Source organism: Eptatretus burgeri, chromosome 16 (assembly GCF_056783735.1).
Source record: "Eptatretus burgeri isolate ZD-2024b chromosome 16, Ebu_testis_v1, whole genome shotgun sequence".
In the NCBI taxonomy this organism is placed as follows: domain Eukaryota; kingdom Metazoa; phylum Chordata; class Myxini; order Myxiniformes; family Myxinidae; genus Eptatretus; species Eptatretus burgeri.
In genome coordinates, this window is record NC_140976.1 from 520,851 (window position 1) to 547,460 (window position 26,610).

General features: G+C 46.4%; 1 protein-coding gene across 1 annotated transcript in view; it reads right to left on the reverse strand.

The window, feature by feature from the left end:
• The window catches only part of EXOC1 (exocyst complex component 1), a gene marked incomplete at its 5' end in the record, with an annotated part of 84,156 nt that overhangs the window by 12,403 nt on the left and 45,143 nt on the right, over window positions 1–26,610 (reverse strand). The window contains 4 exons of the mRNA XM_085860330.1: window positions 10,868–11,067; window positions 17,996–18,179; window positions 18,332–18,569; window positions 24,165–24,232. Of these exons, the coding sequence (XP_085716456.1) occupies window positions 10,868–11,067; window positions 17,996–18,179; window positions 18,332–18,569; window positions 24,165–24,232 (690 nt within the window). The remainder of the gene's footprint in view (window positions 1–10,867; window positions 11,068–17,995; window positions 18,180–18,331; window positions 18,570–24,164; window positions 24,233–26,610) is intronic.

A 26,610-nucleotide genomic window follows, 5' to 3' on the forward strand; every position in this document is an offset into this window, starting at 1 on the left:
ACTGCATTATCTGCGAAATCAAGGTCAGAGATCTTGACATTTCCAAACGATGCACCACAGCTTGATCTCTCTGACATCCTCCCCAGAATCCAGTCCAAACAAGTGCTGAAAAGAGTGGGGACCAGTACACACCCTTGATGAACTCCAGTAACAACTGGAAATAAGTCAGAGATGGTACCATCACATCTCAGCACTCTCAGTACCAGAGTAGAGTTCAGACATCAGATCGATCAGTTTTGGTGGCACCCCACGAAGACCAAGAATCCTCCAGAGGGCATCTCGATTCACAGAATCAAATGCTTTACAGAGATTAGCATAGGGTGCAAGCAGCCCCTGCTGAAACTCTCGTTTGCATTCACTGAGGACCCGAAGAGCAAGGATACGGTCAATCGTTGACCTCTTTGGTGTAAAGCTTGACTGCTGGATGCTGATGCTCAAGCACATGGTGGTGAACCCTATCAATAATTATCCAAGCAAAGACCTTTCCCGGCACTGACAGCATCGTCACCCCTCAGTAGTTGTTGCAGTCTTGGCGATCACCCTTCCCTTTCCAAAGAGGGACAACAAGCCCCCTCTTCCAGTCAGTTGGGATGATGCCTGTGTTCCAGGCAGAGCACAGAACTGCATGCAACGACACAAGTGCAGCATTTCCACCAGCCTTGAGAAGTTCAGCGTGGTTGCCACAGATTGCTGGAGATTTACCCATTTCAACCGGTTTACTGCAGTCTGTTTCCACAAACGAAGGTGGACCACAGTTGATTGGAGGATCAGCAACAGGGATTGTAACACCGCTGACGGCCAACTTGACAGCTGGTGGATCAACCTAGTACAACCGCTCAAAGTAACCGGCCCAGTGGGGCTTCACTTCAGACTCCTCTGTCAAGAGCCTACCACCCTCTGCTCTCACTGCAGTGCTCCAAGGGATGGGCTTGGATGAACGCAATGCGCAAATTTCCCTGTAAGCAGGACGAGAATCAGTTGACCACAAGTGATGCTCTCGCCCCTCACAGATTCCTTGCACATAGGCCTCCTTGTCCACCCTTAGCGCACGTACAGTTTTACGCCTCAGCTCCCTGAACAGCTCAGCTCTGCCATTCAGCCTGGCCCTGCGACTCTGGTCAATGGTATCCAGTTTCCCTTGAGAGACAAAATTATTCTTCACCTCCGGTGAGTTCCAAGACATCAACCGGCAACATCAAGGACAGTGGTCTTGAAGGCACTGCACAACTCTTCAGGATCTCCCAAAGCACCCAGACCCCCCAAATCCCCACTCAGCCTGTTCGCAAACTCCTCAGCGACCCTCTCATCCTTTAGCTTGCCAACATCCAGCCAAGACTGGGATGTTACCATTCTACTGGATTGAAGGTGCAACTTAAGAGTTGCTACAACAAGCCGGTGGTCAGTATTGAGGAACTGTGCACTCCGGTCGACCCTGCAATTATGGATCATCCTCCAGTGACCATCAACGAGTACATGGTCAATCTCCTTTGCCACATATACCAAGTCCAACGATGAGCCTGTGGGCACTGAAACCATGAACCAGCCACCCCAAGTCCATGACTTCTTGCAAAGTCAAGGAACTTAGTGCTATTCAGGTTCACAGTTCCAGACCCATGGGGACCAACACATGTCTCATAACCATCCCTATAAATTCCAGTCGATGCATTGAAATCCCCCAAGACTACAAGTGTGTCTCGCCTGGAACACTGATCAACCACAGACTCAAGCGTGGCATTGAATGCATCTTTCACGGTGAGATCACATGCCTCAGTTGGAGCATAAACAGAGACCAGGGAAATGACACCCAAGGAGTGACGAATCCTTAGTTTCATAATACGCTCATTGACCGGTGTTTCCTCAATTATCATGGGAGTCAGCTTATTGGACACAGCTACAGCAACTCCTTGAGCATGGTAACCATCGGAGTGACCAGGGCAATAGTAGGTGCAACCACCAACCATGATCTCGCCGCAATCCGGTCTCCGGACCTCAGAGAGTGCTGCAATACCGATGTCCAAACGCTTGAGCTCAGATGATAACAGAGACAGGTGATTATCCTCTCTTTGGGATGGGACATTCCCGGCACCCACCCGAAGGGACCGCCTCAGGTTCACCAAAGGAGACCGCCATCTGGTGGACGACACCTCAGCACCACCCCGACACACTCTCCCACAATCTGACCCGGGAATGTTACCCCGTGGCTTCCATCCTTTCATCAAAGTTTGGGGGCCCTGATGGCTTTGCCCCAATCCCGTCAGCTGGTGAGCTGCCCTGCGAAGGGAAGCTGCACAGGAGGTACTCCCACGGAGTGGGTTTTCAGATTTTTTTATGCTTCTGGAATGTTTTGCGGAATGAAGGGTTTCACGGTGGCCGGAGTGGAAATTCTGCCACCAACCTCCTTATGAGAAGTAACCCAACTGCAGGACGACGTCTGCAGACACAGTTGGGCACGAGATATGGATGGCCGTTGGCTCACAAGGAGTTCCTCCATCCTTTGATAGATTTTGTTTTTAATCCTGCTGGGTGTCCATATCCAAACACCCTCCTCACCAGGAAACCTGGTTGGGGAGACGGTTTAGTCGCCGTCAACCAGATCATGGAACAGGTTAGCACAGGTTCACATAATACCTGTAGCAAGTCACAGATCCAATCTGGCCTGATAATTATATTTATATATATATATATATATATATATATATATATATATATATATATATATATATATATATATATACATACATACATATATATACATACATATATATATATATATACATACATATATATATACATACATATATATATACATACATATATATATACATACATATATATATACATACATATATATATACATACATATATATATATATATATATATATATATATATATATATAATAAACAATCGACAGGAATATCATAAACCCAGAGAAATTCGAAATAAAATAGCCCAGAATGGGCTGATGGTCATCTCTTGAGGTTGTAGTTCAGACCTCTACTGAATCCAAAATCTGGGAAATGTCACAGGTGTTTGACTGGAGTCAATTTGGGGGAACCCCCATGGAAGCCCACCTGCTCCAAAAACGAAAAATCTAAGACCGTGCGATGTTGCGGACAATGGAGTAGATGGGCTGTATTGGGTTTCAGAACAATCGGTTGGTAAATAAGGGACGAATAGGGATCAGAAGTTTTGGGGATTTGTACACGAACTTTGTACACCTTGATTGGGTAATATTTGCCCATTCTTCTGTACAAAACTGTTTAAGCTCAGTGAAGCTGCATTGATAGAGAGCAATTTTCAAGTCATGCCACAGATTTTTGATTAGATTTAGGTCAGGGCTCTGACTGGGCCACTCAAGGAGAATTATCTGTTTGTTTATTAGACACTGCAGTGTAGCTTTGGATGTGTGATTCAGGTCGTTGTCATGTTGAAAGGTGAATTTCCGTCCCAATTTCAACTTTCTTGCAGAAGGCAGCAGGTTCTCCTCTTGGATATTTCTGTATTTTGCTCCATCCATTTTCCCTTCTATCCTGACAAGTGCCCCAGTCCCTGCTGATGAGAAACATCCCCATAATATGATGCTGCCACCACCATGCTTCACAGTAGGGATGGTGTTCTTTGGGTGATGTGCTTTGTTGGGTTTGAGCTAAACGTAACATTTTGCATTTAGGCCAAAAAGTTCCATCTTGGTTTCGTCAGACCACAAAACTTTTTGCCACATGGCTTCATAATCTCTGGAGTGGTTTTTTTACATTTCCCAAATGGGACTCAATGTGGGATCTTTTGAGTAATGGCTTCCTTCTTGCCACCTTACCATTCAGGCTAGACTTGTGGAGTACTTGGGATATCGTTGTCACATGCACACAGTGACCAGACTGGCATAAAGGCCTGTAGCTCTTTCAAAGTTGCCATTGGCCTCTTGGTGATATCTCTGATCAGTTTCCACATTGCTTGGTCATCCAGTTTGGAGGGCAGCCTGATCTAGGCAGGGTTTTGGTGGTACCATACGCCTTTCACTTCTTAATGATTGTCTTGACTGCACTCCAAAGGATATTTAAGGCCTTTGAAATATTTTTATACTCATCTTCTGATCTGTGCTTTGCCACAACTGTATCCCAGAGGTCTTTTGAAAGCTCCTTGGTGCTCATAGTTGAGTGTTTGCTCTGAAATCCATTACCCAACAGAGGAAATCAACAGGAACAGCTGCTGTTAATCTGAAATAATCAAAATCACGCCAATTTAACACAGGTGGAGGCCAATTAACTTGGAGTGTGATTTTGAAGCTGATTGGTTACAACTGAGCTAATTTACAATTGCTATAAGAAATGGGGGGGGGGAGGGGAGGAGGTCACTTATCCAACCAATATATTCTTGTTTATATTTTTAATTAATTTTCTTAAATTTGTGGAATTAGTTTTTCACTTGGAAGTTGTGGGTTACGTTGTGTAAATATAGGTGGAAAAAGTCTGATTTAATATAATTTCCTTCGAGGCAACAAGGAAACAAAAGGTGAAAATTTTGAAAAGGGGGTGTACACTTTCTATGGCAGTGTATTTTAGGGGGGAGGCAAGCCCTACTACCGCCAATAAATCCACTTCGACCCCGATTTTTAAAATAGCACGAACAAAATTTGGTACATCACGGGTGATGAAGGTTGTGGTCAAGTTTCATCGGAATTGTGCGCGTAGCTTCTGAGGAGAAAGCAAATACCTATTTTGGGGCGCACACATCACATCCATGTCAGTGGTCTCTTTGTCTTCTTCCGCCTCTTTTCTGGTCTTGCACCCTCTGCTCATTCGGTGCATTGTCCCATCCCCCCAGGTTTCTGGAGGGTGCACGTGGTCCACCCTTAACCTCACTCTGGTGAAATGCCAAAAATCCAGGATCACTGCTCACCTTCACTCATATGTTCCTCTTTTTTCACACCTGTGGAACAAACCTCCACATTCTCTTCAATCTCATTCTTTCCTCCAAGTATTTAACAGAGCTCTTCATCACCATCTCACTACAAGAACCCCCATCCAGAACCATGATATTTTCTACCCCCGTTAACCTGCTCCTCTCTCCCAAGCCCACCTCCTTCAAATTTCTGATGTTTCCTTCCTGAGAGTTTGCTTCTGTATCCATCTTGTCCACCCATGCATTCTCCCATACCCCTCCATCCCTCCCCACACCCATTATTTGTCCAAATTTCTCGATTTGTCCCGCAACCCTGCTGCTGGTATTTCCCCCCTCTTTCCACTGTTCTTTGTGTTCCATTGTGTCCTGATCAGTACACTGTTCTCGCTCTTCTACGAGCCGAGACTCTATCATGGCTCTGTCCCATGGATTACGAGCAACATCAACTAAATAAAAAGTCGAGTGCACTAAAGTCGAGTACCTTATTGTCTCAGTAACTACTCCACCCCCACCTGCTGGTGGATGAACCTGGTCCACTCACTCATTCATTTTTAAGTAATGCATCTTGAGCATAAATTCAGGATTCTCTGCAATGTTACAGTCATCAGACTCATCCCGGTTTCCTCGTTTGAATCTGGCGGGTCACGTCAAAGTGAATGCAATGATCAGCTGATTCAGTAGTTCCGGCCTGGATTACAGCCTTTCCACTCCCGATACTGTACCTGTGGGACCGTAAAATAAGTCAAGCGTTCCACGCGATGGCGTCACGTGACTCGATTACATTAGACCGAGCAACCTAATTCACATGACGTGATGCTCTAAGTGGTATGGAGACCACAACCAATTATTCCCTTTCAACGGGTCCTCTAAAACCACCAAATAAGCAGCCACCACTGTCAGAATTCACCTGAGACCAAGTCAGGCTTATCACAAACAATGTTTATGGGGAAGGAAACAAAATGAGCAACACAGAAATAAATGATGCAACCAACAGCTATAAATCCCATTAAACCACGAACCGAATATGTGCCCACAAAACTAAGAGGAAGGAAAATCTTTAATTATCCATGTCCTTATCTGGGCCGAGAGACATACCATGTGACATAGACAAAGTTGGGTACAGACACGACAGAAGAGCATCCAGGCAAACCTGCAGACCTCGTGGAGGGGAGGCGAACTAAGACAAGACAAGGAACCGGGTCCGTCCATGGCCGTCGAGGGGCCCTCTTGACTGCGTACCACAACACCCTTCGGAGGAGGAGGCAGAGGCATGGCCAACAGGGTGGGGGTGAGGCTTTACACAGTGAGAGCAGTGCTGGATGGAATGCCTTCCTTTCTTGGTTACGCAGCTTTTCCCCAAAGCGATCCCCGTCATCTGCTCAATATCCCCTGTTGCGCAGGTTTTTATTGCCTCTGTCCTCCACCTCACACTGTGACATCCCGCACCCCTCTTGGCTCACTCACCATTGTTCACCGATCGTCCTGGTGGCAGAGCGACCCCTTCATGACCTGCACTCCGATGGTCTTGGTGCTGCGGGATTGGTGCCGATAGTGGAGCTGGCTTTTCCCTGCCTTAACTTCGGCGTGTAGGCCCATCCAAATGACATTTAGGACAGATTGCAAAGGGTAAAACACCAATAAATGGGGTTAAATGGGTTCATTATTTTGGAAACAGACATTGGGGATGAGTTGATATCATCGAACCACCACAAAAGCAATGCATATCCCAATTAATTATTTCATACTTATGCTGGACAATCACTTTAAGGATACTACGACGCTGTATTCAGCATCTTTAACCCACTAGGAGTCATTTCCACAACAATATCATAACAGTGGAACACATTAAACGAATGACTTTGTATTAACGTAAAACACATTAAACGAATGCAATGACTTTGATTGTCAGGTCAGGTTCGATCTGTGACCTGCTACAGGTACCATGTAAACCTGTACTAACCTGCTCCATGGTCGGGTTGGCGGCGACTAAACCGTCTCCCCCACCAGGTTTTCTGGTGAGGAGGGTGTTTGGATATGGACACCCAGCAGGATTAAAAACAAAACCTGTCAAAGGGCGGAGGAGCTCCTTGTGAGCCAACGGCCATCCATATCTAGTGCCCAACTGTGTCTGTGGACGTCCTCCTGCAGTTGGGTTACTTCTTATTAGGAGGTTGGTGGCAGGATTTGCACTCCGGCCACCGTAAAACCCTTAATTCCGCAAAACGCAAAAACGCAAAAAAATCTGAAAACCCACTCCGTGGGAGTACCTCCTGCGCAGCTTCCCTTCGCAGGGCAGCTCACCGGATGACGAGATTGGGGAAAAGCCTTCGGGACCCCCAATCTTTGATGAAAGGAGGGAAAACACGGGGTAACATCCCTGGGTCAGATTGCGGGAGAGTGTGTCGGAGTGGTGCTGAGGTGTCGTCCACCAGACGGCGGTCTCCTTGGGTTAACCTGAGGCGGTCCCTTCGGGTGGGTGCCTGGAATGTCCTATCCCTAAGAGAGGATGATCACCTGTCTCTGTTATCATCTGAGCTCAAGCGTTTGGACATCGGGATTGCAGCTCTCTCTGAGGTTCGGAGACCGGATTGCGGAGAGATAATGGTGGGTGGTTACACCTACTATTGGTCTGGTCGCTCTGATGGTTACCATACCCAAGGAGTTGCTGTAGCTGTGTCCAATAAGCTGACCCCAATGATAATTGAGGTAACACCGGTCAACGAGCGTATTATGAGATTAAGGATTCGTCACTCCTTAGGTGTCATTTCCCTGGTCTCTGTTTATGCTCCGACTGAGGCGAGTGATCTCACCGTGAAGGATGCATTCTACGCCACACTTGAGTCTGTGGTTGATCAGTGCCCCAGACGAGATACACTTCTAGTCTTGGGGGATTTCAATGCATCGACTGAAACTGATAGGGATGGTTATGAGGTGTGTGTTGGTCCCCATGGGTCAGGAACTATGAACCAGAATAGCACTAAGTTCCTTGACTTTGCAAGAAGTCATGGACTGAGGGTGGCTGGTTCATGGTTTCAGCGCCCACAAGCTCATTGCTGGACTTGGTATTCCAACGCTGGCGGTGTGGCAAAGTAGATTGACCATGTCCTTATTGACGGTTGTTGGAGGATGATCCAGAACTGCAGGGTCTACCGGAGTGCTCAGTTCCTCAATACTGACCACAGGCTTGTTGCAGCAACTCTAAAGCTGCACCTTAAATCCTGGAGAATGGTACCATCCCAGCCTAGGCTGGATGTTGCCAAGCTCAGGGATGAGAGAGTAGCTGAGGAGTTTGCGAACAGGCTGAGTGGACACTTGGGGGGTCTGGGTGCTTTGGGGGGTCCTGAAGAGTTGTGGAGCGCCTTCAAGACCACCGTCCTTGATGTTGCCGGTGGATGCCTTGGAGCTCACCGCAGGGCAAAGAAGAATTTTGTCTCTCAAGGGACACTGGATACCATTGACCAGAGTCGCAGGGCCAGGCTGAATGGCAGAGCTGAGCTGTTCAGGGAGCTGAGGCGGAAAACTGTACGTGCACTGAGGGTGGACAAGGAGGCCTATGTGCGAGGAATCTGTGAGGGGGTAGAGCATCACCTGTGGACAGGTGATTCTCATCCCGCTTACAGAGGAATCCGCGCATTACGTTCATCCAAGCCCATCCCTCAGAGCACTGCAGTTCGAGCAGAGAGTGGTAGGCTCTTGACAGAGGAGTCTGAAGTGAAGGCCCGCTGGGCCGGTTACTTTGAGCGGTTGTACCAGGCTGATCCCCCAGCTGTCGAGTTGGACGTCAAGGGTGTTACAATCCCTGTTGCTGACCCTCGAATCAACTGTGGTCCACCTTTGCTTGTGGAAACACGGGCTGCGGTGAACCAGTTGAAACGGGGCAAAGCTCCAGGGATCTGTAGTATCCATGCTGAACTTCTCAAGGCTGGTGGAAATGCTGCACTCGTGTCGTTGCATGCAGATTTGTGCTCTGCCTGGAACACAGGCATTATCCCAACTGACTGGAAGAGGGGCCTTGTTGTCCCTCTCTGGAAAGGGAAGGGTGATCACCAAGACTGCAACAACTACTGAGGGGTGACGCTGCTCTCAGTGCCGGGCAAGGTCTTTGCTCGGATAATTCTTGATAGGGTTCGCCACCATCTGCTTGAGCACCAGCTTCCAGAGCAGTCAGGCTTTACACCAAAGAGGTCAACGATTGACCGTATCCTTGCACTTCGTGTCCTCACCGAACGCAGACGAGAGTTTCGGCAGGGGCTGCTTGCAGCCTATGTTGATCTCTGTAAAGCGTTCGATTCAGTGAATCGGGATGTCCTCTGGAGGATTCTTGGTCTTCGTGGGGTGCCACCAAAACTGATCGATCTGATGTCTGAACTCTACTCTGGTACTGAGAGTGCTGTGAAGTGTGGTGGTACCATCTCTGACTTATTTCCAGTTGTTACTGGAGTTCGTCAGGGATGTGTACTTGCCCCCACACTTTTCAGCACTTGTATGGACTGGATTTTAGGGAGGATGTCGGAGAGATCAAGTTGCGGTGCATTGTTTGGCAATGTCAAGATCTCGGACCTTGATTTTGCAGATGATGCAGTCATCTTTGCGGAGACTTTAGACATCCTCTTGGGGGCCCTCGAGGTGCTGAATGAGGAGTCGGAGCCGTTGGGATTACGGGTTTCTTGGGTCAAAACTAAGATCCAGGCTTTCGGTGACATCTTGGATGCTGCTGTCCTGTCTGTGTCTGTTTGTCGTGAGGATGTTGAGGTCGTGGAGAGATTCACTTACCTTGGCAGTGATATTCATGTCTCTGCTGGCTGCGAGTCAGAGGTCAATAGACGTCTGGGTCGGGCCTGGGGAGTCATGGATTCACTGGATCATGGGTTGTGGCGCTGCCGGTACCTGTGCGGGAGGACGATAGTCCGAGTCTTCAGGTCCTTGGTACTTCCAGTCTTGCTCTATGGGTGTGAGACTTGGACTCTGACCAAGGATCTGAGACGGAGACTTAATTCCTTTGGTACCAGGTATCTTTGGAGAATCCTTGGCTATCGCTGGTCGGATTTTGTGTCCAACGAGCGGTTGCTGAGAGAGACTCGGATGAGATTTGTTACCTGCATAGTCCGTGAGCGTCAGTTGCGGCTGTATGGACATGTGGCTCGTTTTCCTGATGCTGATCCTGCTCACCAGATTCTCTCAGCGAGGGAGTCTCATGAGTGGAGGAGGCCAGTGGGCTGACCACGTGCCTCATGGTTGCAGCAGGTTGACCATCATCTCAAGGAGATGGGGATGGGCCTGGCATCTGCCTGGGGATGGCCAGACGGAGGCCCCTGGAGTACTGGCGGAAAGTGGACGCAGAGACGCGCTGTTCTGGCACATGCTCCCATACCTGACCTGACCTGACTTTGTATGTCACACGTCACACACTCTTATAACCTGTAAATCTCTCTCATCGCCTTGAATAACAACCCGGGAACAAAAGTGCAGATGGGTAATTAAACAGGAGAACGAATCGCATATCTCAAAAACATAAGGGCAATACCCCTGGGTGCTTACCTGGTCGTGGATGGATCAGATAACTGGGGAACCACTGTTAGATGTGGATGATGCACAAAATAAGTGACGGAGAAGAAAGGAAATACCGATGGAATTTTTTTAATGCCATGAACAAGCTTTGGTACATCACGGGTGATGAAGGATGTGGTCAAGTTTCATCAGAATTGCATGTGTCGTTTCTGAGAAGAAAGCAAATACCTATTTTAGGGGGACAACCCCCATAGACCCCCCTTAGGGGCCGATTTTTTCAATGCCATGAACAAAGTTTGGAACATACATGGAGACGGACGTCCTCGTAAAGTTTCATTAAAATCGTATACGTAGTTTCAAAGAAGTTGCAAGTATTCGTGGACGGATGGACGGACGGCGCGTGATCCCATAAGCTCCCAGAGCTACGTTCCAGGTGAGTTAATGAGTCGTTGTCTTACATTGAGTTTAGGAAGGGGCTGTCCCAGTGAGGAAATGACGTATGCGTGCAGGTGATCCGCGTACTCGTGCTTGGCGTCACGACGTTCGTTCTCCAAGCAACCGATCTTCAAACGAGACAGCGTTGCAAAGAGATGATGATAATTCTCCATCAGGACCACGTCCTTCGGGGTCTTTGGACTTTCCAGAGCGGCTTTCTCCACTGTTTGGCAAAAGAGAAATAGAATAAACCAATCAACTACAGTCATCAGTGGATCTCATAAATCACAAACAGCATCAATCACACGTCATATAAACTGGTTGGTTTTGTGAGGACATCACAAAGCTGTAATGCTGGTCGGGGATGGGATCGTGGTGGGTTTGGGGGAGGGGGTGGTGGGGTGGTGGAAGGAAAGATCCTACTTCTGCTATAGGCAATCTCAGTGCATTCCAAATAGCCTGCAACAAGTGTCCACTCTCAGGAAAGCCAGAAAACAACATTTGTCCAACCTCAAGTTTGAACTTTCAAACCAGTCTCCCTCCTCAAAAACCTGGTGGTGCCTTGTCAAGTCTGTCTCTGGTGTATGCTCTCCTTCCATCCCAGACAGATGGACAGATGACGCCCCATCCCGTACGCTCCGTGGAACTCCGTTCCAGGTGAGCCAAAAACCTGCTCTTGCACATTCTCTCTCTACCCTTTTCACCCTATCACTTGCCCTGTGTCATCTTCAATCTGCTTGGAAATCAGCCAACATCACTGCACGACACAAAAAGTTGCAATAACTGTTCTCCTTTTTTTTTTTTTTTTTTTTTTTGTATACCTTGGTCGAGGCTCGTATGAGAGCTAACACACAACTCACAGCAAGGAGGCATGAGACAAGAGGGGCGGGAGTGGAAGGGACAAAACAGTGGGGAACAGACACATTAGGTGAACTGTGGAAGGGAGAGGGATGGGGATGGGACGGGGAACATGGCGAAGAGAAGATGGACATTTCAGGGACTTTCAGGAAGGAAAGTAGGAGAAATGAAGGAAGTGGGCTTGGGTGGATTATCGGGGGTAGAAAAGATCGAGGATTTGGATGGGGGAAGATAAGAGGTGGTGGTGAACAGCTGTTTTGAAAGCCTGGAGGGAAGAATGGGAAAGAATAGAGTGAGGAAGTTTATTCCAAAGGCGGGAAAAACGAGGAATGAAAGAGTGAAGATGAGCAGTGATTCGTGATTTTGGTAGTTTTACCAGAAGGGGGTTGTTGGCGGACCTTGAGCGCCCTGTGGAAATGTGGTGGGGACAAATCGCAGAGAGAGTAGGGGGGCAAGGCTGGAGAGGAGTCGGTAGAAGACAGAAAGACCACCGACCAACCTGCGGTGATTGAGTGAGAGGCCCAAAGACTCAGCTTCATTGCGGGAGATGCCGATGATCTTAAATGCCCTGGTTTCGACAGCGTGAAGCCGAGAAAGGTGGGAGGCAGGAGCACCAGCCCAGAGGGGAGAGCAGTACTCCATCAGGCTACGGACAAAAGCTTTGTAAGTGGTCAGGAGCTCAAGAGGGCCGAGGAAGGACTTAGCACGACGGAGGATTCCCAGTCGGCGACTGGCTTTTGAGGCGAGGTTGGAAATGTGACTTTCCCAGGAAAGGTCATGGCAGATAGTGAGACCCAGAAGCTTGAAAGAAAAGACTTCTTCCAGAGGATTGTTGAGAAAGTGGATGGGGGGGTTTTGTAAACGGTCCTTTCGAAGAGACATAGTGAGAGTGTGAGATTTGTCTGGATTGAAAGACATGTTCCACGTGTTGGACCAGTTTGTGATTTTATCCAGATCTGCAGTGAGCGAAGAAGCTGCTGCTTGCCAGTCTGAGGGATGACAGATGGTACGGCAGAGGGTGGAGTCGTCGGCAAAGAGAAATAGAGGATTTTCCAGAGAGTCCGAGAGATCATTGATGAAAACCAGAAAAAGAACAGGGCCCAGAACGCTACCTTGAGGAACTGCACAGGAAGAGGGGATGAAAGAACTCCATTTAGGGCCACACGTTGACTGCGACAGGAGAGGAAGTCTGCGAGCCATGAGTGGAGATGGCCTTGAATACCATGGGAAGAGAGTTTGGTGAGTAGGGCAGGGTGCCAGACTGTGTCAAAAGCACGTGATATGTCCAGGGATATGGCTCGGATTTCCTGTCTGGCATTGAGGACCTCCATCCATTGATGGGAGAGCAGAAGCAGCATATCCAGGGTAGAGTGACCTGGTCTGAAACCAAATTGATGATTGGAAATCAAGCCATTGGAGAAGAGGAAGGATTTCATATCTGAGGCGATGATGGATTCCATCACCTTGCTGATGATTGGGAGAAGGCTGATTGGTCTGTAGTTATAGGGATCTGTTTTTGCACCTTTTTTATGCAGGGCAGTGATGTTAGCAGATTTCCAAGCAGATGGCAGATGACCTTGGGAAAATGAGAGGGTGAATAGAACAGAGAGAGGGTGAGCAAGAGCAGAAGAGCAGGCTTTGAGGACACGTGGGCTGATGCCGTCTGGACCGGTTGCAGAATCTGACTCGAGGTTTGAAAGCAAGCTCTCCACCTTGTCAGGAGAAAAGGATACAGAGTCCAGGGACAGTTGGGTGCGACTGGGTAAAGTGGGTAGAGATAGTGATGGGTTTAGGACACAAGATTTAGCTGCAAACACCGAGTTTAGACATTCAGCTTTATCACGTGTAGAATCAGCAGTGCGGCCATTTGAGGTAAGGGAGGGGATGGAGGGGGAACATACACCAGAAACAGATTTGATTAAACGCCACCAGGATTTTGAGGAGGGAGAGAGGTTTGAGAGTTCAGACTTGAGATGAGAAAGATGTTGTTTTCTGGCTCTCCTGAGGGTAGATACACACTTGTTCCGAGCTTTGTGGAAAGAACTGAGATTGCCCTCAGTTGGGTTTGCTTTCCATGAGGCAAAGGCAAGTTGTTTCAGGACAACTGCCTCGCCACAAGCTTCAGTAAACCAAGGGCGGGAGGAAGGGTAAGACAACTGAACACGAGAGGGGATAAATCTGTGCATGAGGGAGAGCAAGTTTCTTTGAAAGAATTCCCAGGATGAGTTGATGTTTGAGAAAGTAGTGATAGGAGACCAGTCTGTAAGTTTGATGGCTGCTCGGAGACCCTGCCAGTCGGCTTGAGTGAAATGCCAGACTCGACGGCGGTGAGGTGGTTCTCTGATAACAGCCAGAGAGATGTCCACTTTAACAAGGACGTGGTCAGAAGAACCAATTGGAGCGAAGGAAGAGCAGCAGATATTGTCAGGGAAATTTGTCAAAATCAGATCCAGAAGAGATGGAGTACCATTGGTTGAGATCCGGGTCGGGAAGTTGACCGATTGAGTCAGTCCCAATGAGTCGCAGAAAGCTTTTGCTGAGGTGCCATGGCAGGTGAGAGAGGTACCCACACCTAGCCAACTGGCGTGATGACAATTGAAGTCACCACATAAGAGGAAGAGAGAGTTTGGATGAGAAGATAGAAGATGGTCCATGTTTTCGGATAGTGAGATGTAGATGGAGTCATCACTGTTCGGTGGACGGTACAGTACACATATAAACATGAGGTGGGAGTGGAGGGGAAGCCGAAGCCAGAGGTATTCCTGAGGGTGTGGGGGAGTGAGAGCAGTGCATGGAGAGTGAGGAATAGAGTCTTTGATGAAGAGAGCAACACCTCCACCAGGACGAGGCTCGGGTCTGTCATACCGTAAGAGGGAGTAGCCAGGGAGAGATACTTGGGAGTCAGACATGTCTTGGGAGAGGAAAGTTTCTGTTAGGCAGATAATGTCTGGTTTGTCAGTGGCAACCTGTATGGAAAGATCTGAAAGGTTTGAGCGAAGGCCCCGGATATTTGAGGTCCACACTTTTAATGAAGAGGAAGGGGAGGAGGCTTTGGGTGCAGGAGGTGGAGGGGGAGGGGGAGGGTAGGACAAGGGACGAGGGGGGCAGGTAAGGAGGGTTGCTGAAGGAGTGTGGGGTATTGCAGAACAGCGAGGGGAGGGGGCCGAATGAGGAGAAAAGGCTCTGTGGTGCTGGGGGAGAGGGGGACAAGAGACAAGGAAGAAGGCAGTTGAGGATTTGAGGAGGTGGAGTGAAGAGATGGAGGTGAGAGGGCAGTGGAGGGAGGCAGGTTGGTGGATGAGAGGGGGGCAACTTTGAGAAGGAAGAGTGAGGGGGATGAAAGGTGGGAGAAAGGTGAGGGGGGGATTTTTGAGAGAGGTGAGAGGGAGGCTTGGAGGAAGAAGAGTGGGATGGTTGCTTTGAGAGTGAGAGTGAGGGGTGAGGGGGGTGAGTTGGCACTGAATTTGGAAAAAAAGAATGGTTGATGGAAAGCGAGCATCCATGGCAAACTGTGGTTTTTAAAAGTTTTAGGTCAGAGATGCGATTTAACACAATTCTTGAAGGGTGCAATGAAGGCGAATTCAGAGCATGGAGAGAAGAAGCGCTGTAATAGTTGGATTTTTTAGGCAAGGAATGAAGGAGAGGTCGAAATGAGAGCAGTCTGTTAAAATAGCAGAAGAGTAGTGCATTGTGAAACAGTAAAGAGTACCACATGTGTGAGAGAGGAAGATGAAGCATTATAAGATCGTTTTTGTTGTTAAAAATAATGTATGAGAGAGTTCAACAGATTAGGTCATGGAAGTGTAAAAAAAAAAAAAAAAAAAATCGAGGAAGACGAGGAGGAAGTTAAGAGGAAGAAGAAGAAGCAGAATCGGGAGAAGGGGAGAAGGTGAGCGTGTTGTTGTTGTTGTTGGGTGTATATATATCTATATTTTTTTTTTTTGTTGTTAATATTAATATATGAGAGAGTTCAACAGATTAGGTCATGGAAGTGTAAAAAAAAAAAAAAAAAAAATCGAGGAAGAAGACGAGGAGGAAGTTAAGAGGAAGAAGAAGAAGCAGAATCGGGAGAAGGTGAGCGTGTTGTTGTTGTAGGTTTTTTTTTTTATTATTTTTTTATTTTTATTTTTTTTTGAGATAAGAAAGAGATTAGTTGGGAGAATGGGGGATGTTTGGAAAGTGGGGAGGATCAAAATTGAAGGTAATGGGGAGGATAGAAAATGAAGGTAATGGGGAGAAAAAACAAACAACAAAAAAAAAAAACGATCGAACACCGAGTGGAACCGGTAGGCCTCAAGCCTACGCCTAGGCCTCAAGCACAGGTAAGAACGTCGACAAAAATACTCACAAAATAGCACGATTTTTGAAACAAAACCGAACTAGCAACACACAGTCACATGTAGGTGAGAAAATTAAACAGTTAAAACGGGACAAATAACAACCGGAAACTTAGCTTTGAGAAGTCAGCAGGGAGCCCCAAAGGAGACCTCTCGCTGCTCAAAACCGGAACCGGAACCCAATCCTTAACTTTAGACCTATCAGCTTACTTCGATTCATCAGCAAGGTCATGGAATCCATCATCACAGTTGATATGAAATCCTTCCTTTTCTTCAATAACCTCATCTCAGATAATCAATGTGGATTCAGACCAGGTCACACCACCTTGGCCATGCTGCTTCTACTCCCCCAACAATGGATGGAGGCCCTCAATGTCAGAAATGAGATTAGGGCCGTCTCTCTGGAAATATTTAATGCTTTTGATACAGTCTGGCATCCTGCCTTGCTCTCTAAACTCCCTGTTTATAGCATCCAAGGCCTACTCTACACATGGCTTACTGACTTGCTCTACTCTCATAGCCAACGTGTGACATTCAATGGATTTCTTGTCGTCCCATTCCTAATTTTCATCAATGATCTGACTCTAGAAAAATCCCCCATATCTATTTGCTGATGACTACACCTTGTGCCATGACATCCATCATCCTTAAAACAGGCACGCTGCAGCCTCTTCCCTCTCTTCAGACATTGACAAAATCGCCAGCTGGTCAAACACTTGGAGTACGTCTTTCAATTTCGACAAAGCTCACACTCTCACTTTCTCTGCAAAAGGACCATCTTGCAACTCTCCCATCCACTTCTTTCAAGGAAGTTCAGTCATTCAATTTCATGGGTCTCACTATAAGTCATGACCTTTCTTGGGCAAACCACATTTCAGAGTTGGCCTCCAAAGCCAGTCGTAGACTGAGCATCCTCCATCATACAAAGTCCTTCCTTGGCACACCTGAACGCCGATCCACCAAAAAAGGTGGTTCATGGCATTAAAAAAAAATCCATCGGTATTTCCTTTCTTCTCCGTCACTTATTTTGTGCATCATCCACATCTAACAGTGGTTCCCTAGTGGATCGCCCCCCCCCCACCCCAACCACAAGGTTTCTGCAGGGCACACATGGTCTCCCATCAACCTCCTTCTGGTGAAACTACCTAAATCCAGGATCACTGCTCACCTCCACTCATTTGTTACGCTTTTTGCCTGCCTGTGGAACCATCTGTTCAATCTTACTATTCCATCCAGCTTTTCAAAACAGCTGTTCACCATCATCTCAGATCATAATAAATCCGAAAAGCATGATCTTTTAACCCCACTCCAATCCCTCCTCCTTCCAAATTTGTTTTTTCCCTCCTGAGAGTTCCCTTCTACAGCCATCTTGTCCACCCCATGCATCCTTTCCTGTCCCCCATTCTTTGTCCAAGTCTCCCTCTATATTGGCCTTCAACTCTGCTGTTGGTGTTTCCCCACGCCCTCCCTCACTCCACTGTTCCTTTTGGCCTGTTATGTCCCAATCCATTCAGTGTACTCGCTCTTCCAGAGCCCAGACCGTTTACAAAAAAAAAGAAGAACATATCAATACTAGGAGAAGACTGATTAATATGTTCGTCTAACAAATGGCATTGTACATTTCCTAATGATTGAAATCTCGTTTTACTGGAGTACTGAGCAAATATTTGTCTGCAAGGGACCACCGACCTGTCCGCAAGGAAAATGAGCAAATATAAGGACTGTAAAATGGTAGTTTGCTTTCCCACTGTAGCATTTAGACTTAAAATGTTTCAGTTCCACAAAATATTTCAAAATGTGACCTTTGAATAAAGTACACTTTTTTCCAAGCAATGTGCATGCAGAACATGTGCGTAGTAAACATCTCGGTTCGGCTCAGACTCAATTTGCCTTAAAAACTAATCGCCCCCTTTTTCCATGGAGTAATGGCGTTTGCAATGTTGTGATGACACGCACGAGCAACAAAGATGGCAGCTATCAGTTTGCTGTAAGCTTTGTCGAGCTCTCCTCGCCGCGAAGCATTTCGAAAGATGGCCTCGGCAAGTCCCGCAAACTCTTCAAACGCCGTGACGAACGATAGAATTCCTGCTTTGCCCTTTTTTGGCACCTTTGCCTCGTCCATCTGCCGCTCCATCCCAGACTGTGAGGCACAAGAACGAGGGGACCGGCACGGATTTGCCTTCAGCACTTTGGAAGGAGCAAATACACTACTATCCCACAACTAAAATCATCTGTCGGGTCAAGGTGAAACAATTACAGAAATTTGGAAAGTTAAAGAGTTTGGTTACGTACAATATGTCGATCGAAATTCCTTTTGATGAGGACGAGCACATTTCCCAACGTGGTGCTCAGAAAGGATGTGGAATCCGCTTTTTGTGCCGTCAACACGTGATGGCTCATGTTCACCAACATGTACAAGGAGTTCAAGCCATCCAACCTATCACCCGTGGTGATAAGACTCGCAAGCTCCATCTCGACGGCACCAAAAACCTCGGCCATGAGTCTCTGAAGAATTTCCGCGTCCACCCGCCTGTATCCAGAAGACAATCATTCACCAGATCCTCTCGACGCCACTCTGCGGTTAAGAAATACTCCAAGGAAGGCGGTTTAAAACATGTTATCATTCGAGGACATGAATCACGACGAGCACATGGCTCTACTACGCCATTTTCCAGGCAAATGAATTTTAAACGATAATAGAAAATTAATTATAGATATATAAAATAAGCTGAAATGGTTAATTCCACCCAGATATGCCTCTGCCCACATTATTACATCACTAGCAGAGTACCCGCCCGACGGGCGATCTTGTTCCAAGCCAGAAATATGTTCTTCTGATGCATACCTTTATTTGGGTGGTGTATAGGCAACTGACAGCTCTGTGTCGGCAAAATAACCCTTGATGTTATGTGCATGAAGTAAAAACATACATTCTGCTTACAATTCAAAACACCTCACTGCACTGGTAAACATGGGGGCAGGAATACCGTCCTGTGAATGATGGAGACTTGTAATATCCTCCTCAACCTGGAGCAGTACTACATGATACACATTTACATAGAGAATTTGCATCCCCCTCCAACCCCCCCCCCCACAAGACCACCGGCAAAGATTAAAACACCCCGATACACTAATTAGGGTCATGCTTATCCTATGTAGCAAGTCTGGATGAAATCGGCCCACAACCATAGGAGGACGAGCACGACAAACAAATAAACACACACACGCGCGCACACACACACACACACACACACACACACACACACACACACACACACACACACACACACACACACACACACACACACACACACACACACACACACACACACACACACACACACACCGGTCCGTGAATTATAGTGAAGACGAGGTGAATGCACCCGGAGTTGCCCGGGTTCTTTTTGAATGAATTTAATCTTCTGTACATAGGTCTGACGTGAGCCCAGTATTAGTTCCCCATTGGGCCATGGCAGTCATAGCCTAATGGGGTTGGTGAGGGGGAAACACCCCCCCCCAGCCGAGGGGCCACACCACCTAGCTGAAAACCTTCCCGGGGCTCGTCCCGACATTTTTTGTTTCAGAGGTTTCCTCCTATCTTTCACCGCTCAGGAGATTAGCGCGTGCAGAGCCAAATGGGGGTTAGTGAGGGGTAAACACCCCTCCCCCCAGCCGAGGGGCCACACCACCTCGCTGAAAACCTTCCCGGGGCTCGTCCCGACATTTTTTGTTTCAGAGGTTTCCTCCTATCTTTCACCGTTCAGGAGATTAGCGCGTGCAGAGCCAAAGGGGGTTGGTGAGGGGGAAACACCCCCCCCCCCGGGCTGCCGATTTGAAAGCAAGCTACTTAAACTGTGCAATGTCTACAATACCAAGTAATGAAATCAATGGGTTGGAATGGTCAATCACCAAGCGTAATGTAGAAATAGAGTACCAATGTCCTCTATTAGGTATTAGATAGATAGATTAGATTAGATAAATAAGGGAAGAAAGGGGGAAGTGATTGTGAATTTAACGTTCCATCTTTATTTACTTTTAACATTGTTCTTGTAGTTGAGGACTTTAAGAAGAAAGGGGGAGGGGATGACAGTTGTCTTGGGGGAGGGAGGGCAGAGAGGGGACAGAGTTGGGATCAACGGGTTTGAGGATTTGAAGAAAGGGGGAGGGGAGCACAGAATTTGGGTGTGGTGGGAGGGGGGTTAAGGACATGGGATTGTGTGTGTGGGGGGAGGGGGAGGGACCTGAAGTCACATTTTATATTACGCAGCATTTCCACGGGTCCGTAATGGTCCTGTTGTGTCTTTTGGGTCCATCGGATCTTTTGGGTCATCTAGGTATTTTGGGTCCTCATGGTCTTTTAGGTCCTCGGGTCTTTTGTATGCCCTGGTTCTTTTGGGTCTTCAGGGTCTTTTGTGTCCTCGGGTCATTTTGATCCCCTGGGTATTTTAGGGTCCGCGGGGTCTTTTGTGTCTTCTGGGTCTTTTGTGTCCTCGTGGGGGGGGGTTCTTTTGGGACCTCTGAGCACTTTAGGTTAAGTATTTCAGGTTACAATTGTGGGTAACGTCAGGTCAGCTGTCCAACCAAAGGGTGAAGAGCGGATATACATACATGCATACATACATAATCACATACACTTGCTCCATTATTACATCATTATACATACTTGTACCAAGTTTAATTTAAATCCCTGAACCCGGATTCAAAACATTAAATAAATCTGGCTGCCAGACCATGTGTCCGATCAGGATGAAATTTAAAACATATATTCCCCATGACTACGAGATCACAATTGTGAAGCTTCACATCAATTGATTTAGCAGTCCCAGAGAAATAAAATAATTTGAGATTCATGTTGAATCCAATATGGCTGCCAGATCATATGATCTGTCAAATATTCAAAAACACCCTGGTATCCCCAAAGCTTGTGGAACATGTGGGTGAAATTTCCCCTTGAGCTGTCAAGCCGTTCTGGAGAAGGTTTTTAAAGGGTTATTCTTCCAAAAAAATCAGAGCTGCAAAACCATGTGACCTATGACGTCATAGGTGGAGAACTTTTTGCTCCTCATGGAGAAGGCGATCATACCTGCAAAGTTTTGCTTTGATCTGTTCAGCCGTTTCGGAGAAGATTTTTGAAGGTTTTTTTTAATGTTAAAAACAATATCGCTGCCGAACCACGTGACCAATGACGTCATCAATCCCCCCCCCCAGGACAATTTAGCCTGAGATGACCCTCAAAAATTTTCATACTGTTCGGATAAAGCTTTCGACGTATGCAATTATGATGTCATAACAAAGCCACCTATGACATCATCAAAAAAAAATCGAACTTGTTTACCACGGGAGTTTCCCATGGGAGTTTCCCGAGAACCAACTTGTCACATGCCAAGTTTCAATTTTTTCCATGGGAGCGGTTTTGGAGATAGAGGTCCAAAGTTTTTCCTTTTTTCCAACATGACTGTCATACCACATGATCCATGACGTCATAATTACCATTAAAACAATCTACACGAGTAGTCGCTTCCATGGTGAAAATTTTGCATCAATCGGATAAACGGTTGCAGAGAAAACATAGAAAATTAGCATGGACGGACTACGTATGAACAGACATCCTGAAAACATAATGCCACCGGCGACTTCATCAGCGGAGGCAAAACAAACAAATAAAAACTAAACAACCTTTTGCACAATGATATCCTCATCATCACCTAAAGCTCTAAAAGGACAACGATTCCCTCGGTCAGGTGGTCAATTGCAGGCATGTTACGTTCCTACAGCTCTAGGAGCTCATCGAAGATATTGGTGGACATGGCACGTGTTCATACTCGATGAAGGCCGCTCTAAAGGCCCGGTCACACCTTGACGTTTTAGCCAGCGATGGCAACGTGTTAAAATTTATGTAAAACGCTGGCTTACGTTGAACTTTTGATGTTTTTTTTTAAAGATTCGGACGTATTCATAGCGACTTGGTCTTATGTATAACGCATTGGTAACTACACAGAACGTTTCGTTGTGTTTTAGATAACTTATACCAACGAATGCTGAACCTGTTGTCGGCCTACACAACCGATGCCCAACGATAGTCTAACTCAGGCATAGCGCGTTGCACGCATCGCTGACGATGTCGTGACGTAACCTATTAAAAGGCTGACGCACAACGATTAAAATCATAACTGCCGTAGAAATGGAAGTGACAACATCGCGGTCACACCTTGGCGATCTTGCCAGCGTATGCCGACGTAACAAAAAGTGTCTAAAACGTTGGGGCACGTCAAATACGGTATGAGTAAGTTTGGTATGCGCGAGTAGAACGCTAAATACGCTATCATAAGTCGCAGTAAGTAGAGTACGTCAAGAAATTTTGAACATGTTCAAAATTTTACGACGTACTTGGGGTATGACACACGTTCGCATGCGATGGGGATAAGTTTTACACACGATATGTGGATGCTTACACACGTCCACAAAGGCTACTTATAAGCTACTCATAAGTCGAAACACGTCGCGGTAATGTCTTTTTTACGCAAAACTTATTTCTAACTTATGTTTGACGTGCTTTGAACCAATTCTTTACGTAGTCCCAACACACATCGACGTATGTAGACGTATTCCAATGACGTCTTCCGGTCGACAAAAAAATAAAAAAAATGAATGTGTTTCTAACTTACAACTGCCATATAAAGACGTGTTCCCAGCGGTTTTGGGAATTGGTATATAAAATGGTGTTCATAAAAGGGGAACCCAACAGTGTTTTCGAGTTCCTTTTTGAGTCAATGTCCATGTCAGCAGTAACAGTATCAGTATCAGTATTAGTATTAGTATTAGTAGTAGTTTGTTCATGTTGGCAGTAGTAGGTGGGTGTGAGGGGGAGGGTGTGGGTTATGATGGATCGTCCTTGCGTCCGCGTGTCCACGGGTAGGTTCATAGGCTGCCACTCAACGATTTAAATGGCTGCATCTCCACTATTGAAAGTAGACGCTTGCGCTCAACAATTGGATTTTTTTTTACACTCAACGACTTTTAAACGGTACCACTCTGCTATTTTCATTGTTTACAATGAACGATTTAAATTGCTGTCACTCGCCTTTGTTTTTTTTGTTTTTTTTTTTGACGCTGGGGTTTGGAAATTTGAAACGTTTCTTCTGAACGTGTTAAAACGCTCAAACTCGACTATTTTAAATAGACGCTGCCGATGGACAAATGGAATCATAGCCAAGCTAGACATCGAAGTGTGAACATCCTCGTCATGCCGAAGAAAAGTTTGAAGAATGCTACAAATAAGTGTCCTGGCCGTGGCCGTGGACGCTGACGCAAGGACGATCCATTATACCGACGTCTTTCAGCCTATGAGTAACTTAAAAGTAACGTCTGTCGATGTGTGGCAACGATCGCGTAACGTGCCAACAACACGTTAATCATAGGTTAGAAATAAGTTTCGGGTACGCTAAACATTACCTCGTCGTGTCTCAACTTATGATTAACTTACAAGTAGCATGTGTTGACGTCTGTCAACGATCGCAGACCGTGCCTACAACTTGTGGCCAGCGTAGCAGAACGTGTGAGTCATACGCCGGCATACGTCGTGAAATTTCAAGCATGAAAAAATTTGAGGACAACCGAAAAGTACAACGTTTAAAGCCAACGTACAACGACGTATGGCAACGTACTACGACGTATGCCAGCGTGCTCTCAATGTTATCAAAACTTACCCATAACGTATTCAACGTGTGCCAGCGTTTTAGAAAAAAAATTCAAAAATCGGCATACGTTGGCTAAAACGTCAAGGTGTGACCGGGCCTTAAGTGAAATGATGGATTGTCCGAGCCATTTACTCCTCTTTTGGGAAAACCCCGTCGAGTTGGTTGTGCTCAAGCAAATTCTCCACGGTTATGTTTCTTGACGTTTTGGTGATTGCGGATACTCTCGACCTCAAACTGTACTTTAAGAAAATTACAGAAAAAGTAAAGTGGGAAGGCAATGGCAAACCACCCAGTGTATAAAATCGCTGTAATACTGTTTTGGCGTTCTCATATGTGATCAGAAAGACGACAACGGATAAATCAGAAAAATATCAACGTAAGAAATTTTTCAGAGGTTCAAGAAGATAAGGAAACTTTGCGGCACTCACGGGAAATCTTGAGCGGTCAACAAGGAGTGAGGACAGCTTTGCATCGCTCCGTCCAACTCGGATTCCACCTTGAACAAAGCACGGCATCAGGTAACGAGAGCCAATTGATAATGGCTCATGGTGAGCCGTTCAAATTCTTGTTAAATCCGGTAAACAAAAGGAACCAAACCTTCATTTGCACACATTCTCACCTCATTCGTACAAATGAAAAGTTAACATTAATCATGTAGCTTACACAACAAGGCTAACCCCAAACCACATGGAAGATCTGGCATCTCTTTTTGCAATGAATCACATGTATGTGGATGGGGAAGTGGGAACACGAATGCACGATGAGATATTGTCGAAGATAAATTAAAAAGTGAATGGGGGACTGGCTGAATTCACCGAGTCCAGATCACTGGTCCAGGAGCAAGGCCTGTGAAAAAAGGTCTCACTCAACCCATACCACCTACATGGTTTGGTGGCATATTCTGTTAGGGCAAGCCTTCTGGAACATTTTGAGGGTGGGTATCACTCTAGATCCCTGTTATTCACGACACGGCCCACGAGCCACTGATTGTCTAACGTGCGGCCCCTGACGTGTGGCCGATAATACACAAATGTGAAAATACCCCATCATTATCTGCCATAAATGCTATCAAATTGACCCAATGGTTTAAAATGAGTGTTGCAATGCGAAGTATAAAAGTAACATCACGACATCAGTAGATGACAGTATGCAAACAATTATGCTTGCAGCCAAGAAACCACAAGAAAAAAAAGAGTATGTGGAGGCGGGGCCGGATAGCAGCCATTTTGGAGTCCTGCAGGCAATCGCACCGATGTCTTAACGGCAAAAGTGGTCCCCCTCTAAAAAATAGAGAAGATTACTATTCTAGATTGTGAAATAACTATTTTTCCACAGGCCAATGTCCATGGTGGGGGTCGGCTCTCAAAAAGTGTCTGAAATGGGGGCGATGAGGTCATACTCGTGTAATTTGATTCAATACTTTTTGCAATATTTCTGGCAATCCAACATAGCTGGAGTGCAAATGGAACAGAACACGATGTTACATCATGTTGGTATCGGTGATAAATGAGTCGGGTTATTCTGGGCGCTTACCATCTTATGGGGGTAGGGGGGGTTTGCTCCAGCCCTCAGTTCTATTGTTGCACTTACTTCAACTATATAACACTGAGCATTACATATCTGATTGTTAACGTCGAATAATTTAGTTGGACAAAGCCTGCAAAGAGCCCACGCCAGGTCGCTCATACTGCCTGATAATTCCAAGTGCTTTAAATACTGTGACCAGTCTTTACATGCCTTGCCAACAAAATTTGCAACACTGGGTGTTTTGCCATGGGTGCTGAACTCGTGGACAGGTTGCATCATCATTACACTATTGAGACATCTGTTTCTCTGAGAATGGTCAGGTCAGCTAATGGTGTGCACTCTTGGAAGGGGACCAAACAATGGTAGTGGCATGTGTGTTTCCCATCTAAAGTCTCCTCATTGATACCGTTGTTGTCATCAGCTATCTGAATGAAGGCACCAGGAGAGATGATAGATGGAATGACAACACCCTGTTCTTCTGACTTCACCAGAATCTCCTTTCCGAGCCCAGTATCAATGGCCCCCATCTCATCATAGGAGGAACAGTGACCCATTCTGTTGAGTAAAATGATCAGTTCCATTGATCCGATTATGTGGCATACTGCCATGGCAGGACTTATATACTTGGGGGAGGGTCTTGACTCCTGCATGTGACGAGCAATGCAAAAGATCTTGCACAACCGTGAGGATCCTTCTCTCGTCCGACTGATTTCTGCATTCAGGAGGAAGGTTCCAAGCATCATCACTCTCATCGGCAGAAATAACCCAACACAGGAACCAATACAGACCGTCTGCAAATTATAGCTTTGGCAGAGGCAAGATTCAAATCTGCAGTATTCATCAGTTTTATCCAGACGCCATTACACTGAGCAATACCACTTCCGATCAGCATCGCAGTGCGGAGCGGTACAAAAACCTGGTGTGTTCTGTCTGGTCACGATCGCTTTCATCACATGTAGATGCACTGGGTTCAGAAGAGCAAGATGCTCCTTTAAAATTTGCATTCAGAACATCCTGCAGAGAGATGGAACTGCTATAACCAGTTCTGGTTATGTTTTAATGTGAGGCTGGTGGAATACTACCTCCTATTCAAAATGCCTCATTCTGAGCTTCAAATGCTGCTTTGTGTACTTGGCTGCCTTATGCAGGTCGATATACCCTGTACCTCTGGAAGAGACTTGTATTTGGTGAGAAGGCTGGTCATATTGTTTGCCTTGCGAGCTTCTGATTCAGGTTGAAGATCGTTAACCAGTACATCAAAAGCACTAGCATATTTGTTTTCACATTCACAATCGTGAAAAGTTTGATGCTTGATGTTTGTCTTGCTGGTGCAATTTGAAAAGCATA